Source organism: Ammodytes marinus (genome assembly GCF_949987685.1).
Source record: "Ammodytes marinus genome assembly, chromosome: 17".
NCBI lineage: Eukaryota > Metazoa > Chordata > Actinopteri > Uranoscopiformes > Ammodytidae > Ammodytes > Ammodytes marinus.
The window spans coordinates 27769473-27795438 of NC_137221.1; the positions used below are offsets into that span (position 1 = coordinate 27769473).

General features: G+C 41.9%; 1 protein-coding gene across 1 annotated transcript; it reads left to right on the top strand.

Moving 5' to 3' along the window:
- Positions 1 to 1168: 1168 nt before the first annotated feature.
- Positions 1169 to 25470, top strand: LOC307264576 (endothelin-1-like). Its single transcript, XM_080046010.1, has 4 exons — positions 1169 to 1285; positions 1814 to 1967; positions 9414 to 9527; positions 25024 to 25470. The coding sequence occupies exons 1-4, from the start codon at positions 1225 to 1227 to the stop codon at positions 25121 to 25123; spliced, it is 429 nt and encodes a 142-aa protein (XP_079902136.1). The 5' UTR covers positions 1169 to 1224; the 3' UTR covers positions 25124 to 25470.
- The last annotated feature ends 496 nt before the right edge of the window (positions 25471 to 25966 follow it).

Sequence of the window (25966 nt, forward strand, 5' to 3'; positions counted from 1 at the left end):
CAAGTTTATTTTAACAAAAATGAAACCTAAGGTAACACGTTCCAGAATAGACAACAAACACCAACTCCGGGAAATCACAGAAGAGATCAGCAAAACTAAACAGAGACTGGGCGAGGTGGAGGAGCATATTTCAAACACGGAGGAGAGGGTGTAATCAGTGCAAGAAGTGATGGAGGAGCTAATTAAATTCCAAACACACCTGGAAGCAAGGCAAACGGACCAAGATGGAAGTTTCAGACAAAATGACATTAGATGAGTTTCTTTTTACCTTGTTTAAATTGGTTTTAGCACTGCCATGGTTGGTTTCACATTCCTTTGCTATTCTCAAAGTTGATTTACCCTTACATATACCCACGTACTGGCAGATGAAAACCCTTAATCATAATACCATAATTCCTCATTTATATCTCATACATTCAAACTGTATTCATATCAAACTGTACATTTTCTGGGAATCAAGTTTCAATGTAAATTTTTGTCAACCCTGAAAAAGTAATCTGTTCAGCATGGCATTTGCCATTTGGACTGTAAACTCATCACCTCCCCCTGCTCTCACAATTACTGTAATTTCCCTTTTTTGCCTGATATGTTTGCTTGCTTTTGTCACACACTATAAACTTTAAACCTAACCCAAAGTCCTCCACACATGCAATTCATACATTTTTCAACATTGGTAAAAGTTTTGTTATTTATATCGCCATAGATTTCCATGTCCTATTAGTGCTTTTTAACCACGTTTGCACTCTGATAAATGTAACCTTTAAACCAAAACACTGAATTTGTTTCTGGGAATTTTTTTCTTCTTATAATTGTTGTATGAAAAATCAAATTTAATTCCAACTGAAATACACTGAATACCGCCAGAAAATATCAGCTTCTGGCTCTTTGATCCAAAAACCAAAATGTGACCTGTACAAATCTCAGTATCACATTCTCCCTGCCGTTCTTGGCCTGTTGGGGGCGCTGACAGGCCTGTGTATTCAGGTCATTGCTGGAATGCGAGGAGGGCGGGTGGAGTATGTGTGTGGTGTTGTGTAACAACAGACAGGCGAGCACACATAGTTGGGAGGAGCCAGCTGGATATCAGCCATATAAGATGAGGTGCTGGAAGGAGCCTGGACACAAAGCACCTGTTGCTCCTATGTTACTCATTCAAACCTCTTGGAGAGAGCAAAGTAACTGCTGCTACTTCTACACATCAGAGCATCACACATCATTATCCAGATGGCTACCTTTGTGTGCAAGACACTGACTTTTTTCATCATCTGCATGGCTCTGCAAGAGGGTGAGTAACATGTCTTTGGTTTAAATGGATTTCAGTGTGTTCTTAAACTAATTTGTACAGGATTGTTTGGGAGGGAGGGGGGTTAAATATAGTTTTATTCAAAATTATACATTTAATTCATTCTTTGACATAATAACATTATTATTGTAAAGCACTACTTTGATCAATTCTTGGCAAGCAATGAATGCAATGCAAATGAGTTGAGCAAAATAATTATGATGCCGACTGAATTATTTAATGCTGCAGCCTTTGACCCTACCAGTCGCCACAGAAAGTAAGCTGGGTCCAGCCTTCTGGAAAATATTTTCTCTGATAAGTTTACACTTCTTGTTTGATTTGGATTAGGTCCCTTGCCCTATTATACGATAGACATGATAAGCTATTAATCACAATCACATTTGTTTAACTGCACAAGTGGGTGTGGATTTCTATATGTTTACATGAGATAATCAGTCACTGAACTGCACAGTCACAGTGGAAAGCGTTAGTTAGCACTTTTTAATCTCTGGATCCTCTGTGTGTTTATAGGTTGTGTACTGCCCTTATCAGAGCTGGCAGAGCAGCCGGCTCAGTCTCCACAGCCACACCGCGTCAGGACCAAACGCTGCTCCTGTAACAGCTGGGAGGATAAAGAATGCATCTACTTCTGCCACCTGGATATTATCTGGGTCAACACACCAAGGTGAGGCTGCGAAATACTTTACACACCACAAAGCTTCTTTTTTTGGAGAATTGAGTAAACCTCTCAACACCTAATCTTAAATTTGTCATTTTTGGTGTATCGGAGAAGTGAACATTTTCTAAAGTATATTCTCATACCTGAATAAATAAACTTTCCTCACAGGAAAATGGGATCTCTGGAATGAATTTAGAAAGCTGCCTTTACAAACAAACACTCTTGCCTCAAAATAATTAAGTTTTGATTTATGATGTAGACGTAATGGGCCCATTACGTTGATCGCGATCTACCGGTCGATCGCGAAGGCATTGTGGGTAGATCGCATGGTATTCTTAAAAATGTTATTGGCTCAATATAGGCTCCTAATCTTTGAAGGCCCCGAATAACGTTATTTAAAAAAATAAACACATGACTGGCTCATTATAGGCCACTAACCTTTGTAGGGGGGCATACAGAGATCAGTGGCCTATCATGCGCAAGTGCATTTTTGTTATTCTTTAAATTACATTGTTTGTGGCTACGAAGATCAGGGGCCTATATTGAGCTATACTGTATTAGAAAAAAAAGACTCCACAGAGAGATTTTTTTAAAAGGTTCAAATTTTTCTTCCGGGGGGCGTGACCCCGGACCCCCCTAGAAGGTCCTGAGTCCCGACCACAGTCTCCCAAATTCCCATGAGAAATACTGTATTACCTTAAAATGATTTGTTTATTAATCAAAACAAATATTGCACATTTTGTGTTGTAAGACGGCCACTCAGGGAGCCTACACTCAAAAAAATGAACTAGGGCATGTGTTTGATTAGCTAACTAGGAATATGTTTAGATGACATGAATCAATCGTGTTTGTCTTCATTACATGATTAATTCTTGTCCATAATACGTGATTAGAAGACAATTCAGATCAACTATAAACGTGCATGTTAATCCAATGAGAAGTGGGTTAATCAAACCAACAACTGTTGTACTGTCAGCTACTGCGCATGCTCCATGCTCTTGACTGGATGCAGTTATTTAACGGACACTGCCGACAATGACCAGCACATGCCACTGAATGTTTGCCAACCTTCATCTTACATGTAAGTAATTCGTGAATTTGTTCAATTCAACAATGTTGTAAGTGATGAATAATAGTTACTAGCCCCTCTGAGACATTTTTCAGTTAAACAAAGTTTTTGAGTGTCACTAGCACTAGCTAGCTTAACTTTGCCTTCGCTAGGTTTCAATAATTTACACCACAGTACATCATTTCTCATTAATGATTGTTTTCCTGCGGCACATGAAAATGGATGCCAAGAGATTAACATTAAACAAATCTTAAATTTGTCTGCGATAAGAGAGACGCGCGCGCGTGTGTGTCGGAGGGAGAGTGCCAGCACTTAGTCGCAGCCCTGTTTCAAATGCGGTACAAACGGTCCACGTTAACATTATTTAAATGTAAGGAGAAGCCCAAACGTTAGTTAGCTAACACACGTATAGTGTTTTTTAGTGTTCATGGGTGTAGAAGACTATCGTGCTTCTCTAGCTGTGTGATGTGAGCTTCGAGATTTTCAGTTAGGGTCCTGGCTAAATAAGGTTTACTGTAGTTGACATGATTCAATCGTGTTTTTCTTCATTACATGATTCATTCTTGTCCATAATACGTGATTAGAAGAAAATTCAGATCAACTATACACGTGCATGTTAATCCAATGAGAAGTGGGTTAATCAAACAGCAGGTCTGTCGCAGCATGTTCTGGCAAGGTAATTACAAGCAAGCAAGTTGAAGATAGATGCATAGCTTAAAATATAGCATGTGATTTATCTGCCTCTATAAATGATGAATTTACTATCCGTATTTAGGTTCATATCATGTAATATTTAAAGCAGTTTCTTATTTTTTTATTTTTATTTTTTGTTGTTGAATTTATCAAACACATGCTCATCTACATTAAGTTGAGTAACTCTGTGCCCGGAGCAGGTGCTGCGGTGGCACTTCACCCAAGCTGGACGTGGACCTCAGTGGGCAGCTGAGTGAGCGAGAGGCGCGGCCGCTACGGAGGTTTGAGCCTGCGACGATGTGCCAAGAAGTTCAGCCAGTACTTTGACCGGGACGGAGACAGGGGGCTAACCATGGAGGAACTAAGGGCCTGTCTGGGACTATGAGAGGTAGGTAGGTAGGTTGGTAAGAGGGGGGGAGGGGGGGGGGGGGGGGTGTGTGTGTGACTATGCTTACTTAAAATATAAATATTGCTTATGTTTTTAACATTTTAAAACTGCTTATCTTCTTTTATTGAACCAGAAATACAACTGAACTCTAGCTGCAGTCCCCATCCTCTGAGATGACATGTGTCCCTGCAATATATGGTAAGTTAATTTAATTTGGTTGATCTAGTGTCAAAAGTACACACAGACACATAATAATAATAATAATAATAATAAATTTTATTTATAATGCACTTTATATTCAAGAATCTCAAAGTGCTTAAAAAGGGGGGAACCTCAAAGAAAGTTTAGCCAAATGCTCTTTTAAAGAGATGAGTTTTGAGGTTCCGTTTAAAAAGAGCTGTAGTCTGTGGGGCCCTCAGTTGGTCAGGGAGAGCGTTCCATAGTCTAGGGGCTGCAGCAGAAAAGGCCCGATCACCCATGGTGCACAGCTTTGTATGTCGGGTTTGGAGGGTGTGAGTGGATCCTGAACGGAGTGTACGTGAGGTTGTCGGGGGGGGTGAGGAGTTCCTGAAGGTAAAGGGGGGCATGTCCGTGAAGGCACTGGTGCGTGAGGAGGGAGACCTTGTACTCAATTCTGAGTGAGACAGGGAGCCAGTGCAGTGATTTCAGGATGGGGGTGATGTGGTCGTGCTTGCGCACCCTCATCAGGATCCTGGCAGCACTGTTCTGAATGTACTGGAGCCTCTGGATGCTCTTGCCAGGGATCCCGATGAGGAGTGCATTGCAGTAGTCCAACCTTGAGGAAACAAAGGCATGGACGAGCTTTTCTGCATCTGCCAGGGTGAGTGTTTGACGGAGTTTGGCGATGTTCTTGAGGTGGTAGAATGCTGTCTTACAGAGGTGTTTGATGTGGGTGTCAAAATTGAGTTGAGGGTCCATTTTAACACCAAGGTTGGTGACAGATGTGGAAAGGGGGATGTTTTGGCCAGAGAAGGTGATATTGGTGATGGTTGGGGAGCGGAGCTGATGTGGCGTGCCAACAAGGATGGCTTCTGTTTTGGAGCTGTTTAGTTGTAGGAAGTTGAGCTTCATCCACGCCTCTATCTCCTCCAGGCAGGTGGTCAGTGTGGATGTTGGCAGAGGGGCAGAAGAAGTGGGGGTTGTCCTGATGTAGAGCTGTGTGTCATCAGCATAGCAGTGGTATGATAACCCATGCCTGCTAATGACACTGCCCAGGGGGAGCATGTACAGTGAGAAAAGGGTGGGGCCCAACACCGAGCCCTGGGGGACACCGCAGGTGACGTTGTTGGTGTGAGATTTTGCTTTGCCCAGGGCGACGTGCTCAGTTCTGTCAGTGAGGTACGAGGTGAACCAGTTTTGTACGTTTCCTGATAGTCCAATGGTGTATTGCAAGCGGTGGAGGAGAATATTGTGGTCAACCGTATCAAAAGCAGCTGTTAAGTCCAGGAGGATGAGGAGAGATGGGGAGCCGGTGTCTGCTGCCATCAGGAGGTCATTTGTGACCCTTACCAAGGCTGTTTCTGTACTGTGGCCATGGCGGAAACCAGACTGGAATTTTTCAAACAGGTGATGTTGTATGAGGTGATCCTGAAGTTGTGCTGCAACTGTTTTTTCCAGAACTTTTGACAGAAATGGGAGATTTGAGATGGGCCTGTAGTTGGAGAGGACTTCTGGATCAAGGGTAGGTTTTTTTAATGTTGGTCTGATGACAGCAGTTTTTAACGCAGATGGGATATGGCCGGCGAGGAGGGAGTGGTTTATCATTTTGGTGATGAGCGGAGAGACGGCAGAGATGTTGGCCTTCAGCAGAGCTGTAGGGAAGGGGTCTAGTGCACAGGTGGATGGCTTCATTTTCCTGATGACGTCCTCCACCTCTTCCTGTGTGATGCTGGAGAAGGAGCAAAGGGTCTGGACAGAGTCAATCGGTGGGTCAGCAGTTGGAAGGGGCAGGACAGCAGTGGAGGAGAGTTTTGAGCGGATGTTATTTACTTTTTGTTTAAAAAAGTTGATGTGCATGTTGCACCTCTCCTCAGTGGCCTCAGATTGGGATGGTGAAGGGGGTTTAAGAAGGTGATTTATTGTTGAAAAGAGTTGTTTGGAGTTACCCGGGCTATTGTTAATGATTGTGGAATAGAACCTGGACCGTGACTGCTGCTATCTGTCTGAGTGGAGGAGGGAATGTTGGTCCCGACTACGACAGTTTATGCAGTGACACATTATTTTCTTTTGGCTCATGCAGATCCGAATAAATGTGAACAGCCAGACTCCATTGTGGTCAAGTCTCCCGTCTCCCATCCTTCCATCCATTCACACCCCCCCAGAAACACAACGCAGACATTATACCGTTAACGGATGTGCACTTAAATATATATGATAAGAACTGTTGCACACCCGTTACATCATGTGAGGATTAGTTATTTAGCTTGAATGCAGTATTAAAATGTTTTAGTTTCAACTGCTGTATTTTTGCAGACTGAATTCACTTATATTCCAGAGGATACTAGTCCTTATGTGGTAATTTTTTTCAATATGAAGCCTTGTTAGCTGATTTCCACCAATTTTCTCTGCTTAATGTTTGATGTTGCATTGTACTGTTTATACACACCACTCATCATCACCTTTTTCATAATACCATTAAAAGTGCTTTAGCAAGTCAATGGACATACAGGTGCATCTACCAAAATCCTTATTCCATGAGGTTTAAGCCATAATAATCAAAATTAAAACAAAAGAAAGGTCTGACATACTGTATTTCACTTTGAGTAATTTGGAGTTTGAGTAGAATCTGGAACTCACTTTTGAATGGACTTTTCCGTGCTTTTCTAATATTTGTAGATGCACCTGTTATCCCTACAGTTCTGAACATGATTTGAGATGTCACACCTGATTGTCCCAGTGCCCATGTAAACGTATAGCTTTGAGGATGTGTTACAGTCAAGTGCTTAGACAGGAGAGCCTTTGGTTTCAGACTTCTAAACAGATGGCCAGTTCTGTTTACTGAGTGCACATACAGAAGAACAAGATGTTGTTCCTTTCTCTCAATTGATAGTTATTTAACAACTTTATAATTAATTGTTCATTCTTCTTATACTTTGATGTTCTGATAGGGATAGTGACATGTGCATTAATGTGTTCCAGATTGATAAGGAGTTCCACCACATATCAACCGGTCCTCTAGTTTCTACATTCTTTGCTGCTCTCGACCAGATCTCCCCGCGCCTGATGGAGATATCTCGATGTAAAGGTGGAGCAGCTGGAGAAATGGTGCATATTTACAAGGTGTGTATTGAAAAGGGTTGATCTATTTAGTGTTCAGTTTTAAACATCCTTAATAATATTGACTATTTGAATATATTTTGTTCAGTGCTGGGCAGAAGTCATGAATTCAAGCACATATAAATGAAAATTGTATGTATTTTATCCCACAGGACACAGACACAGAGGCCAGTGCTTCCATGGTGCAAACTGCTGGGAGTGTCTTACAGAAGGAGGGTGTGTAGCCTGGAGATGACCCAGACCAGAGGACAGCGGTGTCCTGTTTGAATGTGTGAGTCCTCATTCATTTGGGCAATATTGGGCTTTAACATGAGCTATCCACCAGAGCGCAAATTAACTTTTGGAGGGATACAGAAGATTCTTCTGAATCTGGATGGGCAGAGGTTGTCATCCTAAAAAAATAAGCTCATCAAGTAAATTTGCTCTACAATGTATGGTTTTATTAGTTTGTGCTTTTAAGTTTAAAATGCTAATTCATACAAATGTTCCGAAGGACCGAGAATGTTGGTCAGGTTGACATTTCTTTGTTGGGCAGACTGGCATCTCTACGGTAGTATTTGGGCCAAGAGGGGGGAAAACATTTGCATAAGGATTATTTTTTCTTTCATTATGCACACAGTCGAAATAAAAATGAATTGTCTGCCTTATGACCATAGCAAAGATGAAAACGTTTGGGTTTAAATAACGTTTTACTAAAGAGTTATTGATACCAGAAGTTCAGACCATTGTATTTCGTCTTTTTTATCGTCATTGTATTTTCTTTAGTCAAAATTTCGACTTTTATCGACTTGAGGTGCTAGTTTTCTCTCTATCTCCCATGGACCTAATACTCTTCCATACCTCTCTGTTAAAACTGTGATTAAATGCATATTCCAGTCATGTACAGATCTTGCTGGGTGATATCTTACCTGTTTTTCTTATGGGCCAAGAATATTTTGTAGGTTACAGTGTCTCTTATTTAATTTCTTTATTTATATATATATTTTTATTATATTTTGCACTTAGACCATAAGAACTTGCAAATACTGTAAGATTGTATGATAATTTTAATTTACCTTTACTAGTTGCAAATGTTTTGGTGAGAATATGTTTTGGATGCATTTGGGGGGGAAATGGGTATTGAGCTTTAACCTTAAATGGGGAAACGCCACTGCTTATGTGAAAACATTGTGTTAATGTAATCTGGTAAATTGTTTCTTGTAATGTTACTCGGTAGCAAAGTTGCATTGTGGGTAATGTAGGGAAATGTTTTTATAAAGCTTGAATAAAATGTAAAATTAAATTGCATGTTGTCATTCTTTATGCATGTAGGGTCATTAAAAATGATTGAACCATAGGAACTAAGAACAAACATTTAAATTCAAAAAGAAGCAAATGAGTTGAATGCATGTATTATCATTATGTTCTAATAACATGATAAAGGTTAGTTGATATAACATGATTTGTTTACGTGCAATATAGGTGTCATGATAAAATCATGTTGGTCCAATGAAGTACAAACATTTAAATTCAATGAGATGCAAATGAGTTGAATGAACATATTAAATAATATTATGTTCAACCCACACATGTTTGATGTGTTCAAATAACATGATAAAGGTCAGCTGATATAACATGATTTGTTTACGTGCACCTTAGGTGTCATGATAAAATTACGTTGATCCAATGATTTTTTTTTTTGAGTGTACGCAACCTCTCAGCCCCAGGGCCTAATTGCAGGTTGAGGCGGGCCTGGCAATATGGGTTATGCAAGGTACACAAACTTATATTGTACATATAAATAATGATCAATATATGTTTAAATAAATATATGTTTTCCATTTGTATAGTAGGTAGATCTTGTCTTGGTAAAAGTAGCTCAAAAGCTGAAAAAGTGTGGGCACCCCTGATGTAGACTAACTGTAGTCTCTGCAAATGTGAACAAATCCCCTTCCCCTGAAACTGCAGTGGCAGTCCATTCCACCTTTCACCAACAAGATCTCAGACCTTTCCTTTTCCTTTACAGTAAACTCCTCCCATATGGCCTTGGAAGTCCCCTGTCCCGCCGCCGCCGCTCAGCTGACCGCTGCGAATGCCTCAACTCAGCCGATAAAGCCTGCTCCGGATTCTGCCAAAAAAGGTGAGCGCCCCCCTTCTTACATCTAGGTTCTTACCTCTTCTTACGTCGATCTACCCGAACCTACTACAAACAAAGATGCTACACATCACGTACGCTCCTGTGGATGATAGTATCAAAGGAGATTCTATCTGATACATGTAACCAGCTTGAACAGCATGTTGATGTAGAGGACCAGTCTAAGAGGAAGCAAAATTATTCAGTCAATGATAATGTTACTACAGTATAGGGGTAGTAGCAGACAGAGTGGCCCGCATTCCTTTGTAGGGTTTGAAAGAATTCACAAAGGAGTATTAGCATTGCTGCTATTTTTGGATAGTTTAGATATCTGCTTAAGCTCAAACAAATACTTGTTGCATCTTTGGGGTATGGTGGTGGATAAGCAACCCTGTCTCATCAAAATTATGTTCCCAGAGAACTATTCGGCAATCTCAATTACGTTTGGCTAACAAACGTATTTTGTCCGTGATTACGTTTTAATGAACATATTATAACAACCTACTTTTTGTAATTTATTTACCTATCTGATTATGTTTGGTTGAAATTTCAATGTCAGCATTATTGTCATTAAGGCATATTTACCTCTCGGGGAACTTTTGATTGTATGTTAATAGTCCTAAGTTTTATATAAAACACAGGCTATTTCAGTCAAAAGAGGATAAATCAGCTGCTGACGAGTGTAGGAGCGGGGAGACGGGCGATTTATTTATATTTTTATATGCAACTGTAGTCAAAGCTGGAGGTGTGCAATGTCTGAGCGGCTGCCTGGACTACACAGCACTTCAGTATATGAATCTGTTCATATTTTACTTCATTCGTTCACTGGTTAAGGGGCTATATATCAGGTCCCATTATCAGGTCGGCAATCGACGTTGTTTTTTTTGTTTTTTTTTAACAATTTTTATTGGTGAGAAGCATGAATAAACAAACAGAGTTCAATACCAGAGGTCACCGTTTTTTCAAATTTTTCGTAGCCCCCCACCCCTAGAACGTACCCTCAGAAAAACCGGAAACAACAAACATCAAAAGACAGTACATTAATAGACAAAAAAATACAAAAAATACAAAAAATTACAATCATTACAAAATTAGTTGAGAAATGACATCATGTCCTTCTGCCAGGCTGAGAAAGCAGGGGGAGTAGGTGACTTCCAAGACAGAAGTATCCTTCTCCTGGCTGAAAGCGTTGCAAAAGCAATCATGTCAACCTCATTAGTAGTACAAGGGAGGGGCTCTGCAGGTGTTCCAAAAATGGCAAGACACGGGCATGGCTTTATGCTGCGCTTTAACAGCTTTGAAAATAGATCAAAAATTAAAGACCAATATGTTGTAAGCTTTGGCCATAACCAAAACATATGTGAAAGGTCTTGTAACGGTTGGGTCTGGAGGACACAGGCGCGGAGACAGTATAAGTAAAAGATGATTTATTTCAGGAGAGACCAGCAGGGTGTTAGGACTGTGATCCAGGGAGGGGAACTGGCTGGCATGGGGGTCCAGGGAGAGAGCAACGGGGCAAGTCCAGGGGGCTGAGTGGAAGCAGGCTAGAGCAGGCAGACAGGAGGGATCCGAGGAGTAGTGCTGGAGAGCTAGGGCTGGAGCAGTTGGCTGGAGTCAGGCCGGGAGAACTGTGGCAGAGAAACAGGGGTTAACCAGGAAAAAATGCAAAAAAACTGAGCTGTAAACAGGTGAGCAAGAGAGTGAACTGACTGTATGAAAACAGAAGCTACAATCTGGCAGTGTCTGGAAGGTAGGCCCGGGTATATGTAGAGCAGTTGATGAGGATTGAAGGCAGCTGTGAATGTTGTTAATTGACTCCAGCACACCTGGCTCCACCCCTATAATTAGCTCAGCACAAAGACAAGGGTGAAAGGGAAAATACACACAAGGCCAAGGGGCCCAAGCGGGATCATGACAGGTCTGCCTCTGCCGTGTGACAGCGATCACATTGTGGATCAGAATCGGGGTGAATTTCATGAAGTTTGGATTTGCTAAGGTGGGCTCTATGCAATACTTTTAACTGGATCAGACTGAGTCGAGCACAGGATGAGGTGGAATTCACCCTAGCCAAAGCCAATGTCCACCAATCAGCTGCCAATATCATTCCCAGTTCTCCCTCCCATTTGGACTTTAACTTGAGGAGTGTCTCATTATTAAGTGACATTGTGCCTTGATAAATTACAGATATAAGTCCCTTCTGGGTAGGAGAAAGCTCAAAAAGGCTCTCCCATTGTTTCTCCTTGGGGAGCCGGGGAAGGAATCGGATTTTGTGCGCACAAAATTACGGACCTGACGGTAATGGAAAAAATTTGTGCGTGGCAGATTAAATTTAAGACATGAAGTGTTGAAACTAGGGAAAATACCATCAACAAAGAGGTCTTTGAAGCTATTGAGGCCTAGCCTGGACCAAAGAGTAAAGGTTGAATCCAAAATGGAGGGAGCGAATAGATGGTTGTTGCCAATAGGCCCAAGAAAAGAGGCTGAGGAAAACTTAAAATGTCGGCGGAATTGTATCCATATTTTTAAAGTGGACTGCACCAGAAGGTTGGAGGAATGACGGGATGGGGAAAGAGGGAGAGAGGAAAAGACCAGGGGCCTGTTTCAGGTAGCTGGTTTTACATACTCTGGGTTTAACCCTGCGCTCTGAGTTGGTAAACTCAGAGCGCAGGGTTGATAAGCAACTCTGGGTTTTCGGTTTCAGAACAGTGGATCAGCGTTGGGTTTATCAACTCTGAGCGTGTTCACTCTGGGTGGAGCGTGTGCATAAAAGCCATCGTCAATGGATCGCTGATAACATGATTCACCATGGAAACAGAAGAAACAAATGATTGATCCTCCCACTTCTCCACTTCTCAAAAAAGAAAAACAGAAATCTCCGCTCCTCCCACTAGAGTTAGAAATATTAACGAATGAGCTTATGGTAGCCTATGGAGAAGAATTAACGGGATATTGTCTCATAACTCTGATCTAATCTCCTCGGCAATTCAGAAAAAAAAAACAGAGCAAACATTTTTTGTCAAGAGAATCATTTCGCTTCCGTATGAGAAGCCTATTTTAAAAAGTTACGCATATCAGCTGTAAAGTAATAAAGCTGGCGCGGCACAGCATTGCTGCTGACAGTGTTTTATATTTGCTGTATAATATGTTGGCAAGCTATAGTCTAATAGCCTACTGTGCAGCAAACAGAACAGACTGTCGCTTCTTTTAAATGGGGAGTGAAAGACATTAACGTCAAGACACATTAGGTGACAGTTTCCATTGAAGAGCCTGATTGATTTATTACCAGATCCATTTTCCTCAAGTGATCACAGTTTACATTATTATATAATTTTTATATTCATATTAGGCTATTTAACGAGGCTCGTCTGTGACTTTAGGATCGCAGAAGTGAACTGTAACGATCGCGTGCAGCCGCAGCGTTACATGAATCCACCTGACATAAATCTGTTCAGTGACACAGACGTTAAAAAACATACAATACAAATAGGTTTATTAATCTGAATGTAGAGCATGTCACGATGTGTAAGGTGGCCGCCTATATGAACGGACCGAGGGCTGAGAACAAGGCTACTGATCAGATAAATGATTGGTCAAACGTAAAATCATCAGGAAATGATAAAAACATCCCGATGGAGATTTCTATAGAGTGATTTTGCTTCAAACTGTACAGGGACGCGTGTGACAGTGACACTCTTTCTTCAGTCGGAGCTGCAGCGTAAAGTGAAAACAAACTCGGGTAGGTCTAACCACCTACCGAGCAGGTTAGACCCACGGCGTATGTTGCCGCAGTAACTGACTCTCGGTTGCACTGAACCTGCTACCTGAAACGGAAAACCCAGAGTTTCCACCAACTCAGAGCGAACAAACTCCGGGTTGCCTCAAAACCAGCTACCTGAAACAGGCCCCAGTGCAGATAAGGGCTGTGTCTTGATTCAGGGGTTGCGGTCTTGGAACCGGCCTCGTAGGCTGCATTTGAAGACCGATTGCGTCATAGCGGCGCGCAAAGGCTGTCCCATTTGCAAGGCTCCTTGCAAGGCTCCTCATATGCGGTCGTGAAATGCAGCCTTCGTTTCACGGTTTTGAAGCAGTTTTGAAGGCTGCATCAGATGTATCCTTCGTGGCCCAACATATCCCAAGATTCATTGCGTTTTTTTCAGAGATTGCATAAAATAAAATAAAAAATAACAAAACAGCAACGTGTTGCTCCATCTTCTTAACTTTTATCTTCCTTTCTTTTTTTCTTGTACTTTTTTTTCTTTTCGTCTGGTAGACAACTTATTTTTCTTTTTTCCTCCCCTGACAGGGCTGTCTCCGTTGGCAGCAATCAGGGTTGCTAGGCAGCACAGGAGCGGCGAGTCGTCACGCAAGGTAACGGCTTGTTACGTAAACCGGAAATGCTCGTAAACGGAGACCTGCGGAGACCGTCTCGTTTAACAAGGCTCGTTGGCCTTAAAACCGGCCTTAAAATCGGCCTTCATAGGCTATAGCCTTCATAGACCGCGAGACTGCGTCCTACCAAGTGCGTGGTCTCTGAATCAAGACACAGCCAAGGAAGACGAATGACATGACTGGGCTTCTAGGTTACACCAGTCCACATCAGGATTTTTTAGCCAGTAAACAAGTTTATGTATGTTGGCAGCCCAATAATAGTGCATGAAATTAGGGAGCGCAAGGCCACCACTATTCCTTGGCTTCTGCAAAACTGTTTTACTGATCCTAGGGTCCTTTCCTCCCCATATAAATGTAGTGATTTCCTGATCTAGTGTGCGAAAGAAACTCTTTGGTAAAAATACAGGAAGGCATAGAAAAACATACAAAAATTTAGGCAGGATATTAATCTTAACGCATTGCACTTTGCCTGAAAGTGATAGGGGCAGACTACTCCAACGTTGAAAATCTGATTTCATTTTGGCTACTAAAGGAGTGAAATTGGCCTCCAACATGGAATGTAGTTTGTGAGTAATCTTGATACCTAAATATTTAAAACCCTGCTGAGACAAATTAAAAGGTATTGATGACTGTGGGATAATCTGAGCCAGAGTGTTAATTGGAAAGCATTCACTTTTATGAAAATTTAGTTTGTAGACCGAAAATGAGCCGAAATTTCTAAGGACGGACTGAATCAAAGGAATAGAGGATACTGGGTTGGTTATATAAAGCAGAAGATCGTCTGCATAAAGAGACACCATGCCGTGAGATACCTTGATAATGGGGTAAGGCCTTAAGCGCAATAGAAAGGGGCTCAATTGCTATGGCAAAAAGTAGTGGAGATAGTGGGCACCCTTGTCGCGTCCCCCTGGAAAGTGGGAAATATGGGGAGCGTATAGAGTTGGTGGTGACGCAGGCCAAGGGGGAGGAGTAGAGCAGCTTAATCCATGAAATAAGTGTGTCACCAAACCCAAATTTGTGTAAAATAGCAAATAAATACCCCCACTCTACACGGTCAAAGGCCTTCTCCGCATCTAAGGAGACAATGACCTCCGGGAACAGAGAATGGCCAGAGATATTGATAATATTTAAGAGCCTTCGGATGTTAAAGAAAGAGTGCCGACCCTTGATAAAGCCAGTTTGATCCTCAGAGATAATCAGAGGAAGTGTGCTTTCAAGACGTTTTGCTAAAACTTTGGCAATGATTTTGCTCTCTATATTAAGCAGTGAAATTGGACGGTAAGATCCACATTCTGTGGGGTCTTTGTCTTTCTTAAGTAAGAGTGAAATTACTGCTTGACTAAGTGTTTGGGGCAGGGAACCATTCGCCAATGACTTGTTAAACATATCTAATAGGATTGGAGCAAGCTTGTCAGAAAATGTTTTATAAAACTCAGTCCCATAGTTTACGCATCGCATTTACAATAGCACAGGACAACACACACACACTCAACTGTCACTTCACCATTATGCCCTCAGGACGCAGGTACAGGTCCCTGCTGTGTAGGAAGGCCCGCTACGGCAAAAGCCTGGTGCCTGCAGTCATAGCAGCACTAAACAAAAGGCCAAGATAAAATCACCCCAGTCCCACTCTGTCTATATATTCTGTATGCATGTTTATTTTGTTGTGTCTGTTGTCCATCTGTCTTGTCTGTTGGCGTGCAGCCCTTAAATGTAATGTGAAGTGAAAAAGAATTTCCCCTTGGGGACAATAAAGTCTAAGTCTATAGCCATCTGCACCTGGCGCCTTGCCACTTTGCATGGATCTAATAGCCTCTTTAATCTCATTAATTTGCAAAGGTCTGTCTAAATCAATGGTCAACTCTGGATCAATAGTGGGGAACTCCAAATTGTTAAGAAAATTGTCCATACAACTTGTGTCAGAAGGCGGTTCAGATTTATAAAGGGAGGTGTAAAAGGTCTCAAAAACTTTGTTTATGTCTTGGGGGTCAGAAACAAGATTATTTGACCCGTCTCTAATTTGAGGTAATAGCCGAGAGGCTGTCTGGCGCTTGAGCTGATGTGCCAATAGCCGACTATTTTTTTCACCAAATTCATATGATAAACCGCGAGAATGTAAGATCAAGCGTTCCGCTGTCTTTGTAGATAATAGATTGAATTCAGATTGTAGGTTTAGTCTTTTTTTATACAGCTCATCGGAAGGGTCTCTAGCATATTGTTCATCAAGTTTGAGAATAGAATCAGTCAGAACTTGCAGCTGTTTTTTCTGTTCACTATTCTTGTGAGAAGTGTAAGAAATAATTTCTCCGTGCAAAACCACTTTTAATGTCTCCCAAAATAACGAATGTGAAATTTCATCAGATTTATTAGTGAGTATGAAAGTGTCAATAGATTGAGATATTTTAGCACAGAAATCCTTGTCGGAGAGTAGTAACACGTCACATTTCCAGAGAGGGCACACCTTTTTATGTAGACTGAAAGAAATATCTAACTGTAAGGGAGCATGGTCTGAGATCACTATGGCCAAATACTCAACTGAATGGACGGAGCTCATAATAGTTCTGTCAATAAAAAAATAATCTATACGGGAGAAGGAGTGGTGGACCCCCGAGAAAAAAGAGAATGATTTAGAAACTGGGTTTAAGGTTCTCCAAGGGTCCACACACCCGTTCTCATTCATGAAGGTTGATACGGAAGTGGACTTTTTAGAAAGAGTTAAAGATTTGGGGCTAGAGCGGTCTAGAGCAGGGTTCAAAACAAAGTTTAGGTCACCCCCGAAAATAAGACGATGCGTATTCAAGTTTGGGAGGGAGGAGAAGAGTGTATCCATGAAATTTACATTGTCCCAATTGGGGTCGCGAGATTATTTCTGGGGGTCGCCAAATCATTTTGGAAATATATACTGTATATATGCGCAAAATTAATGTAGTGTCCGACCGGACGTTAAGGACGACGAGCGGTTGGTCTTAAACAGGCATTTTATCACTCAAAACCAGTGACTGTCGGCCGTAACTACACCAAAACAATAACAAAGAACCTGTCCACTAGTCTCATGTCTGCCCTTCTTGTTCACACATAAAAAGACACAGCTCTCTCTCCAGTCCTCCCCGCTCCTCACCTCATCACAACAAACGGCCACACGCGTTCACAGACAGTCTGAAATTGCAGAACTTAAACTTGAACATTAGGCTACTTAAACATTATAACAGTCGCCTAAGAGTTGTTACATTAATACTAAATTACATAATTTCAAACAGTTGTTTTAGTTGTGTTCTGCTTCATTGAAATTCATTTCTAAAATTAATTGTATCAACGCGGCGTTTGTATGATTTTGATGTGTCCGCGTGAGATTCTGGTCAGTGAAGCACAGTCGGGGGAAAGGTGAAAAAAGGCGCGTTGTTGTTTTAGCCACAGATGCAGAAAGTTTGCTAGCTAGCTGAAAAAATGGAGCGATGGCTTAAAAGAAAAAGTATTCCCGCACAAGACTGTCAGCAGCAGGGATCCCAAGATCAGCCACCAGAACCACCACCTGAGAAACATATGGCACTGGAGCCGACACCGGGGGCTGATAATCGTTTCAGGGTCCGTAAATATCAGCGCGACTTTTTGAAATATGGCTTTTCCTGCACAACAAAAAACAGCATTGACTACCCACAGTGTGTCATTTGCTCTGAGGTGCTTGCACAAGAGAGCTTGAAGCCAGTAAAACTTAAGACATTTAGAGACAAAACACCGCAGCTTAATTGATAAGCCAATTGATTTTTTCCAGCGCAAGGAGCAAGAACTAAAAATGCAAAAAACAGCGGTGAGTGAATATTTTACAGTCCCTGCTAAGGCCCTGGCAGCTTCATATGAAGTCGCGTATCTGGTGGCTCAATCGAAAAAGGCTCACACGATCGCAGAAAGTCTCATCCGTCCCGCAGCTGTAGCAATGACAAGAGCAATGCATGGGGAGAAAATATCTAACGCTCTTTTAACTATTCCCCTGTCAAACGACACCCTTCGGCGCCGCATTCAGGACATAGCAAATGACATTAAAGATCAACTCATTGACAGATTGAGTAAGAGTGGAAGATTTTCCCTGCAAATTGATGAGTGCACAGATGTGTCAGGAGATGCGCAGCTGCTGGCCTTTGTGAGGTACAGCTTCGAAGGGAAAATGCACGAGGATATGTTGTTTTGCTCATCAATGGAGGGAACATGCACTGGACGGGACATTTTCAACAAGCTCAACAGTAACATACAAAAAGAAGGACTGAGATGGGAGAGCTGTGTATCTGTGTGCACAGATGGAGCTGGAGCTATGCAGGGGGCAAGAAAAGGTTTGAGGGCCTGCGTGTTGGAGGTAGCCCCCCATGTGAAATTTCTGCACTGTATGATCCACAGGGAAGCGCTTGCTGGCCGGTGCCTCGAGCCAGAGCTTCGTGATGTTCTCCAAACATCAGTTAAGATGGTTAATTTCATTAAATCACGGCCACTGCAAAGCAGACTATTTGCCACACTCTGTCAGGAAATGGGATCAGACCACGAAGCACTTCTCTTTCACACAGATGTCAGGTGGCTTTCTCATGGCAAAGTTTTAACGAGGCTATTTGAACTGCGTGAGGAGGTCCGCATATTTTTATCAGGCTGTAGTTCTCCCCTTGCTGACTATCTGACTGACCCAAAGTGGGTCGCGAGCCTCGCATATATAGCCAGCATTTTTGACAAACTAAACAGCTTAAACTTGTCCCTACAAGGCCCAAACACAAATGTCCTTATTCTCTCTGATAAAGTCACGGCATTTAAGAGAAAGCTGGAGCGATGGGCTGCGCGAGTGGACGGGGGGAGTGTTGAAATGTTCCCAGAGCTGGAGGACTTTATGGATAGTTACGATATATCCATTCAAACTATGAAAGGAATGATTGCCTCTCACCTCAGAAGCCTGATTGAAAGTTTCAGTAAGTACTTCCCAAATGATGACACGCCGGAAAAGTACGACTGGATACGCCAGCCTTTCACCACCTCCACCGCGCATCACCTGCCATCAGAGCTGCAGGACGCCCTGCTCGATCTCTCCTCTGACCGCACATTACAGACTGCTTTCTCGGCATGCGCACTGGAAGAGTTCTGGTTGTCAGTTTCAACAGAGTACGCAGCACTGTCAAAAGCAGCAACCGATGTACTGTTTCCATTTGCATCCACATATCTGTGTGAAAAGACCTTTTCTGCGCTGACATACATGAAAAACAAATACAGATCGCGACTCCTTATTGTTGATTCTGATCTCCGAGTGGCTGTTTCTAACATAAAGCCAAGAATGCAGCTGATCTGTTCAAACAAGCAGGCCCATCCATCACATTAAATAGTGGTAGTGATTGAGAGTCTTTAGTTGTTATTACAAAATGTTATGACGTTCTTTTTCATGTTTAAGCTCTCAGCAACATATATGTTTAAAATGAAACACGGGCTGTTTTTCTAGTGTGTTTTGTTGAGGCTTCCTAAATAGCACACTCTGGTTATCGTTTTATTTCGTTAAAAAGAAAAAAGAAAGTTTGCGTTAGGCCTATTTGTTTACATTTTAACCGGCTCAACTACCAGCAATATGATGGGATGTAGCGAGCATTGTCGGTATGTTACTGACGTAAAAAGTTAGCCTCTTGATGCTGCTTTATGTTTTTGAAAAAATCCAAAAGTGTTTAAAAATAAAAATGATAAAGAAAGTCATAGCTGAAGTGTGATCATAAGTGTTTATCTGATTTGTAAATTGCGACGTAGCGGTGTATTGATCGGCGTTGTTCCAGCACCACGGACAGTGCTTTATCCATTATCCATTATGCGGGCGGGAAGGGGGGCGGGGGGGGCGGGGGAGGGCGGCGGACGGAGTGGGGTCGCGGACAGCAGTGCATGTTAAATTGGGGGTCGCGGCTCAAAAAGGTTGAGAACCACTGCCTTACACTACCAGAGTTAATGGTGGTCATAATTTAGGTCGCTGAGTGGGCTGGCATGGAAGGAGTGTGGCAAACAAATAAAAAGATAAGTGTGGGCAAACAACCATGAGAGTAGCAACAAATGTATATATAAAAATAAAAACACAACACAACAGCAAAAACCCAAAACGACCCAATCCTAGGCCCTCTTTCCCAAACAAAGAGAACTGCAGGCAAACATAGAAGAACCACCAGTGCATCCACCTTCTATTACTTGGTTAGTCTAACTAACTAGCTATACTATCCTCCAAGAGCCTGGCTCCATATGAGGTGTGTGTGTGTAAACAAAACACATTATTTAACATATTAACACGAGCTACAGCATATTTAACATAGCATATTTAACACTGCGACAACAAGGTCACAAACGTGTCACCATTGACGAGTGAGAGGCAACTTAAGGGCGTCTAAGTGAGGCCAGTTCAAGAACTATAAAAAGAAAAAACAATCGGGGAATACAAAAAAATTCAAAAGGAGCCCCAGAAACACAGTGAGAACCTCACATGGTGTTCGGCACATAGTCATTCACTTTGCGATTTCGAATCAACTTCCAATGCAACAGTGTAAATGAAGCTACAAAATGAAGTAACCAAAATATTTGTATATAAAAACTAAAATAAAAAAGGTAGTGGTTTAGATTAAATTGGCGATTTAAACCAAAAAGAAAACGTTTTCCACATTGGCAATAATAGCACACTTTGAACCCCGAAACAATTGGCCTTAAAGGTCACATATTATGCTAAATGCACTTTTAAATGTGTTCCAACACATCCATGGGTCCACGGTGTGCCTAGAGACTGCCAAAATATTTTAAAAAATAACAATCTCTCCTGTTCTCACTCTCCCCCTTTTCAGCAAACAATTAAAGAAAAACGTATTAGGGACCACTAAGACCATATAATATGGTATATAATAGTACCGAAAAGTGTATAATATGGGAGCTTTAAATTAAACATTACAGGCATCGCCACTCAGTCCTCTATATCACTTTTGAGTTACATACCATCAGTCCTGCCAGTGGGAATCGTAGAACGCTTGGGCAGCAGCGGGAGAGTCAAAATACAAAGTTTGTCCCTCATAATCCACGCGGAGGCGAGCAGGGTGAAGAAGACCGAAGCGGATATTTTTCCTGTACAGTCTGGCTTTGATGTCGTTGAAGGCTGCGCGTCTCCGGGCCAGGGATGCGCTGAAGTCGGGGTAGAAAAAGATCTTGTGCCCACGAAAACACAAGTTGTCCCTTCTCTTCCCAAAGACACGCTCCTTATCCTGGTAGTTGTGGAAAAGCACAATAAAAGCCCAAGCTCTGTTGTTATCCCCTCCAGCGGCATTCGCTCTCCCCAGCCTGTGTGCGCGGTCCAGCTTCAGCGGTGTGGGGAAGAACTCGGGCCCGAGAATCTCTGTAAAGAGCTCCGTCATGAACTTGGCCGGGTCTGAGCCTTCCATTTTCTCCGGAATACCCACCACCCTTAGGTTGGATACGTGAACGATTCTCCAAATCATCCACCTTGTCAACGAGCGCATTGTACTCCGTTTTCAGCATGGCATAGTCGCTCTCCAGCACAACAATTCTGTCACTGTAGTCGGATAGTCCTGCTTCCACATCGGTAATGCGCCGGGCATGAAGGTCCATTGTGGATTGAATGACGCCGAGGGATGCGTTGACTGGGGCCAGAGCTTTGACGAGCAGGGATGAGACGGTTTCAGTGAGGTCGGTGAGTAAAACCGAGCGCAGATTTTCCAAGTCCGCTGGTAGTAGTTTTGTAACGCTGGCCGAGGAGCGTGTCTCCGTAACAGTAACAGGGCATTTAGTCGGAGTGTTGGCTAGCTTGCTGGTCGGGCCCGTGTTAGCTAGGTTGCTAGCAGTGGCCGGAATCTGTGCTTTGTCGATCTTCTTTGACTTCCCCGAAATTTTTTGAGGACAAAAAGTATTTGTTTTAAAAGGGGTAACCCCCAAGTAAGCTGTAGCTCCAAAAAAATAAAATTAAAATAAATTGTTCTGGAGCCACGATTCGCCTGCCTACTCCACGTTCATGCTCAACCGGAAGTCGGCAATCGACGTTCTGACATGATGGCCCCGCCCCCTGCGGTCCAAAACAGCACAACGAAAACGATCAGAAGTAAATAAGTTAAAATTTGACAAACAGACACAATGTCACGTTCCTTTACAAAAACTCTGCCAGCTAGATAACGTTAAACTAGCCTACAGAACTACACAGGGCTGCAGGAAAAAAATATATTCTCGTGTATTCAAACTGGTGACGTCAGACGCACGCCCCTCTACAAACCAATCAATATCGAGGAATGTGAAACAAGCCTATCGTCAGCCCTGAGCTAAAACAATTATAAGATTTCTAGCGAGACCTATGTACTTTATTTTCATAATCTTTATATTGCGAATTCATATGATCTGTCTGAAATCTGATAGGCTAATTCTCAAGAAATGTTCGGTACACAAATAGGCTACGTGCCAAGCTGTTGATCAACTGGGCAAAATCAAAGATACCACACACACAGCTGACAAGAGCGCTCCCTCCCTCCCTCCACCGAGTTTTTTTCCCAGAGCAAATTTTTCAAGGGTTACCATGGTGACACAAATACGTCACACTTCAGCTAGTAAGGGCATAAACATATGTTTTGAAAAAATTTCTAGCGAAAAATACATCAGAATATCATTATATTCGATCATTGGAAGTATCTGATCTCTATTTGGTTAGTTATTATGGTGGTTTGCCGACGTATTTACCACCGTTGCTATGTAATCCTACATTTCCCATCATCCTTTAGGGCTGGGTGGACCCGTTCGACTCCTATCAGAGTGTCTGCCGTGAATTCAGGGCGCATTCCATTTACAATTCAGGCTCTCCGCCGTAAAACCAAGTCAGACACATTCACACGGCTGACACTTCCGTTCTGCCCCATCATAATTGTAACGGCTTACCATTAGCCACTAGGCTGCATGTCGTTTTGGTGTTATGACGCGTGCCATATAGCGACAGTTAACAGTTGAAAACTTTCGAATGTCCACTCGTTCCTCGGGTTTTGAATGCTTGCTTTTATTCATTACACAAAGGTGCGACTTGAACATACAACAACTATTCTCTGTTAGTCTGAGCTTGTTTTGCACGGTCGAAAACAATTTGCCTTCCGCCATGCAAGCACCTGGCTGGTGTGAGTGCACCTGATTAATAGCCTTGCATCCGGTTCAGCCCCGCCACCAGGCGGTCGAATTGGGCATAGTACAATACAATACAAACAAACGTAAATGGCGGGGTAAATGGCTCTTACAATAATAAAAGCACTTAACAGGAAGTAGGTTACATTATTCCCCTCCACCGAAATGTCCCCGTTTCCACACAGAAACATCATAAGGGCACTAAGGAATAATGGAACCACTTACAGAAACATGCTGCATTACCAAAAAATAAATAAAATGTAGCCTACCCACTATTCTAGGGACACTATTTCTGTAAGAAAAATGTGTTTTTATAGCATGTGTGGTTGTATAATTTAAAGTTTCTGATCAAATATGTGGCGGATTATATATGAAATTATAAAATAATTAAATGTACAGTTTAAAATGTCACTGAATAGGCTTCTTGAACTTACTAAAGCAGTACTCTACAATGCGTGTGTGTGTGTGTGTGTGTGTGTGTGTGTGTCACATCTTGTAGCCTACCCTGACAGGGATTTGGTTGTTTTCTTTTAGTTAATGATATCAAATGTTGCTATAAATTGTGCATAGCCTACACATAATATAAAACTAGGTACATATTGAATGTGAAGCCTGCAACTGAAAGTATTTGGAAGGAGTAGGCCAGTTACTCAAATGGGAGTAGTTTAAAGATTGCTTTATTCATGATTTTGACCTTAAAAGGTAGAATTTTGGGCAGTCTTATGAACAGTGCTTAATCAGTGTTTGCGGTGTGGTGTATAGGCAGTGTTTATTATTTTCTGCATATGCAGTTGACTCAGTATATTAAAAACTATGCAGTTGACTCAGTATATTTTCTGCATATGCAGTTGACTCAGCCGATTTAAAACCAGTGAAAACAATAGCTTCAAAGTTTTATTTCTACACTAGTAGCTTCCTATCCTTTGTCTTGTTAAAACCGAGGCATTATTAAACAGCTGTGGGTAATATAAATATGTGATTATGAGCTAAAGCTGGATGCTAGTCCCGAAGCTAATCGCTATACACAGTCAGGAAAATAACCAATAAAAACATTAATTTTAGTTTCACCGTTTGAATAACTGCACAAGTATCTTCCTATCCTTTGTCTTATTAACGACAAGGCATTATTAGACTGCTGTGGTTAAGATAAATAGAGGATTTTGAGCAAAAGCTGGATGCTACTCACTCCCGAAGCTACATGCTACACTAGGTAAATAACATTGAGGACATTCCTTTAGTTTCACCAATAGAATAACTACACAAGTAGCTTCCTATCCTTTGTCTTGTTATAAACGTAGCATTATTAGACTGCTGTTTGTAAGATAAATTGGTGTATTATGAGCAAAAGGCTTCTGTGTTGGTCTATGCAACATTCAGTAGGATACTACGGGCATCTTATCACTTAGAGGGAAAAACAATATGGCGGTTGAAGGCACATTTTACCAGAGGATCTGGGGGCCGTGGACCAATAAGACCAATAGGGGGGGTTATCATAGACTATTGCACGTGGAAGTTCCTGGTTATTAATGTGGCCTTTCTGTCTGTTACGTCAGAAATTGCGAGAATTCTGACTGGAGTATATTGGGGAGGTTTTCAGAAAGGGGGAGGGGGAGAAAAGGAGAGAGTTTTTTTTAATATACTTTGGCAGTCTCTAGGCACACCGTAGACCCATATTTATGTTATAAATAATCAAATAAATGTATATGTATATAAACATTGAAAAAGTTCATTTTGCATAATATGGGACCTTTAAGACGCCACCTGACGGGGGTTTTTGAACATAGCTTATCAGAAAGGTGGAGTCAGAGAAAAAGAGAGGGTTGTTTTTTCTCATAGTCAACCCATATTGAAAGTTGAAAACCCATGAAAAAGTGAATTTTGCATAATAGGTGACCTTAAAATCCCTTTTGTATTGTATCTAATGATAATTGATGAAACATCTCTTACAAGTTTTCTTTTGATTCTTCTACAGATCTGTGGTCAAGACCAACACGGCAATAGCAAAAGGGATTCTTTCATCAAATGAGAACCCGGGTGGAGTTAACAGGATGAGAAGCAGAACGAGGGGGTAGAGGACTGAGCAAACATAGGACTCTATCCAACTCTGTGGATTCAACCTCCATGGACAGGAGACTCCTCGGGCTGCCTTCAATGCCATCTTCAGGGTGGTGAAACGCGTGAACTCTGGAGATTTGGAGGTGCATGGTGGAGATAGAAGGCAGAAGATCAAGCATTTGATCAACAAAACAGAGCCTCAGAGGTCTTCCCCAAGACAGACAGTAGCCCCATGGAAAGAGCAATATTGGACGGAGATGTTAAGAGAGATTCACTCTGAACTCAACAGTCTACACAATTCAAGGAAGGATCCATCAAAGCTAAGGACATGGAAAGTTATGTACGGCTTTTTGGCCTACCACATCAACAATGACTAATTAGTCACTGATCCATCACTTTTTGGACAAAGCACTCGTTCGGACACAACTGAATGGACGTTTTTCTGTCGATATATGTCGGGAATTGCTTGTCAATCTGAATGTCCTAGAAGATATTCTGTTGTTGCTGTCCTTTTGTCTGACTTAATTATTTCTCTGTATCAGAGCTGGAATCTGCTGTCCTGCCCTATATTGTTACGGGCAAATTACCAGATAGCTTTTTAATGATCAGGCAGTACTTGAATATGGCAGCTTGTTCACTTTTGGCCCACATTGCCTCAGTGAAATGAAGGTCATCTCCTTGGGATTTAGCTTACAAATAATAAGCTTTTTTCAAGGTCCATTGTCGGCTCCTCCACACACACATATACAGTTTACTCACAGCAAGCATACAGCAGGTCTTTTGTGTTAGCTCTGGTGTTTATGCAAAGCTCCTGTTAATGTTTTGATTGAAGATAAGCCAGAAGGTTTCAATGACTTGTA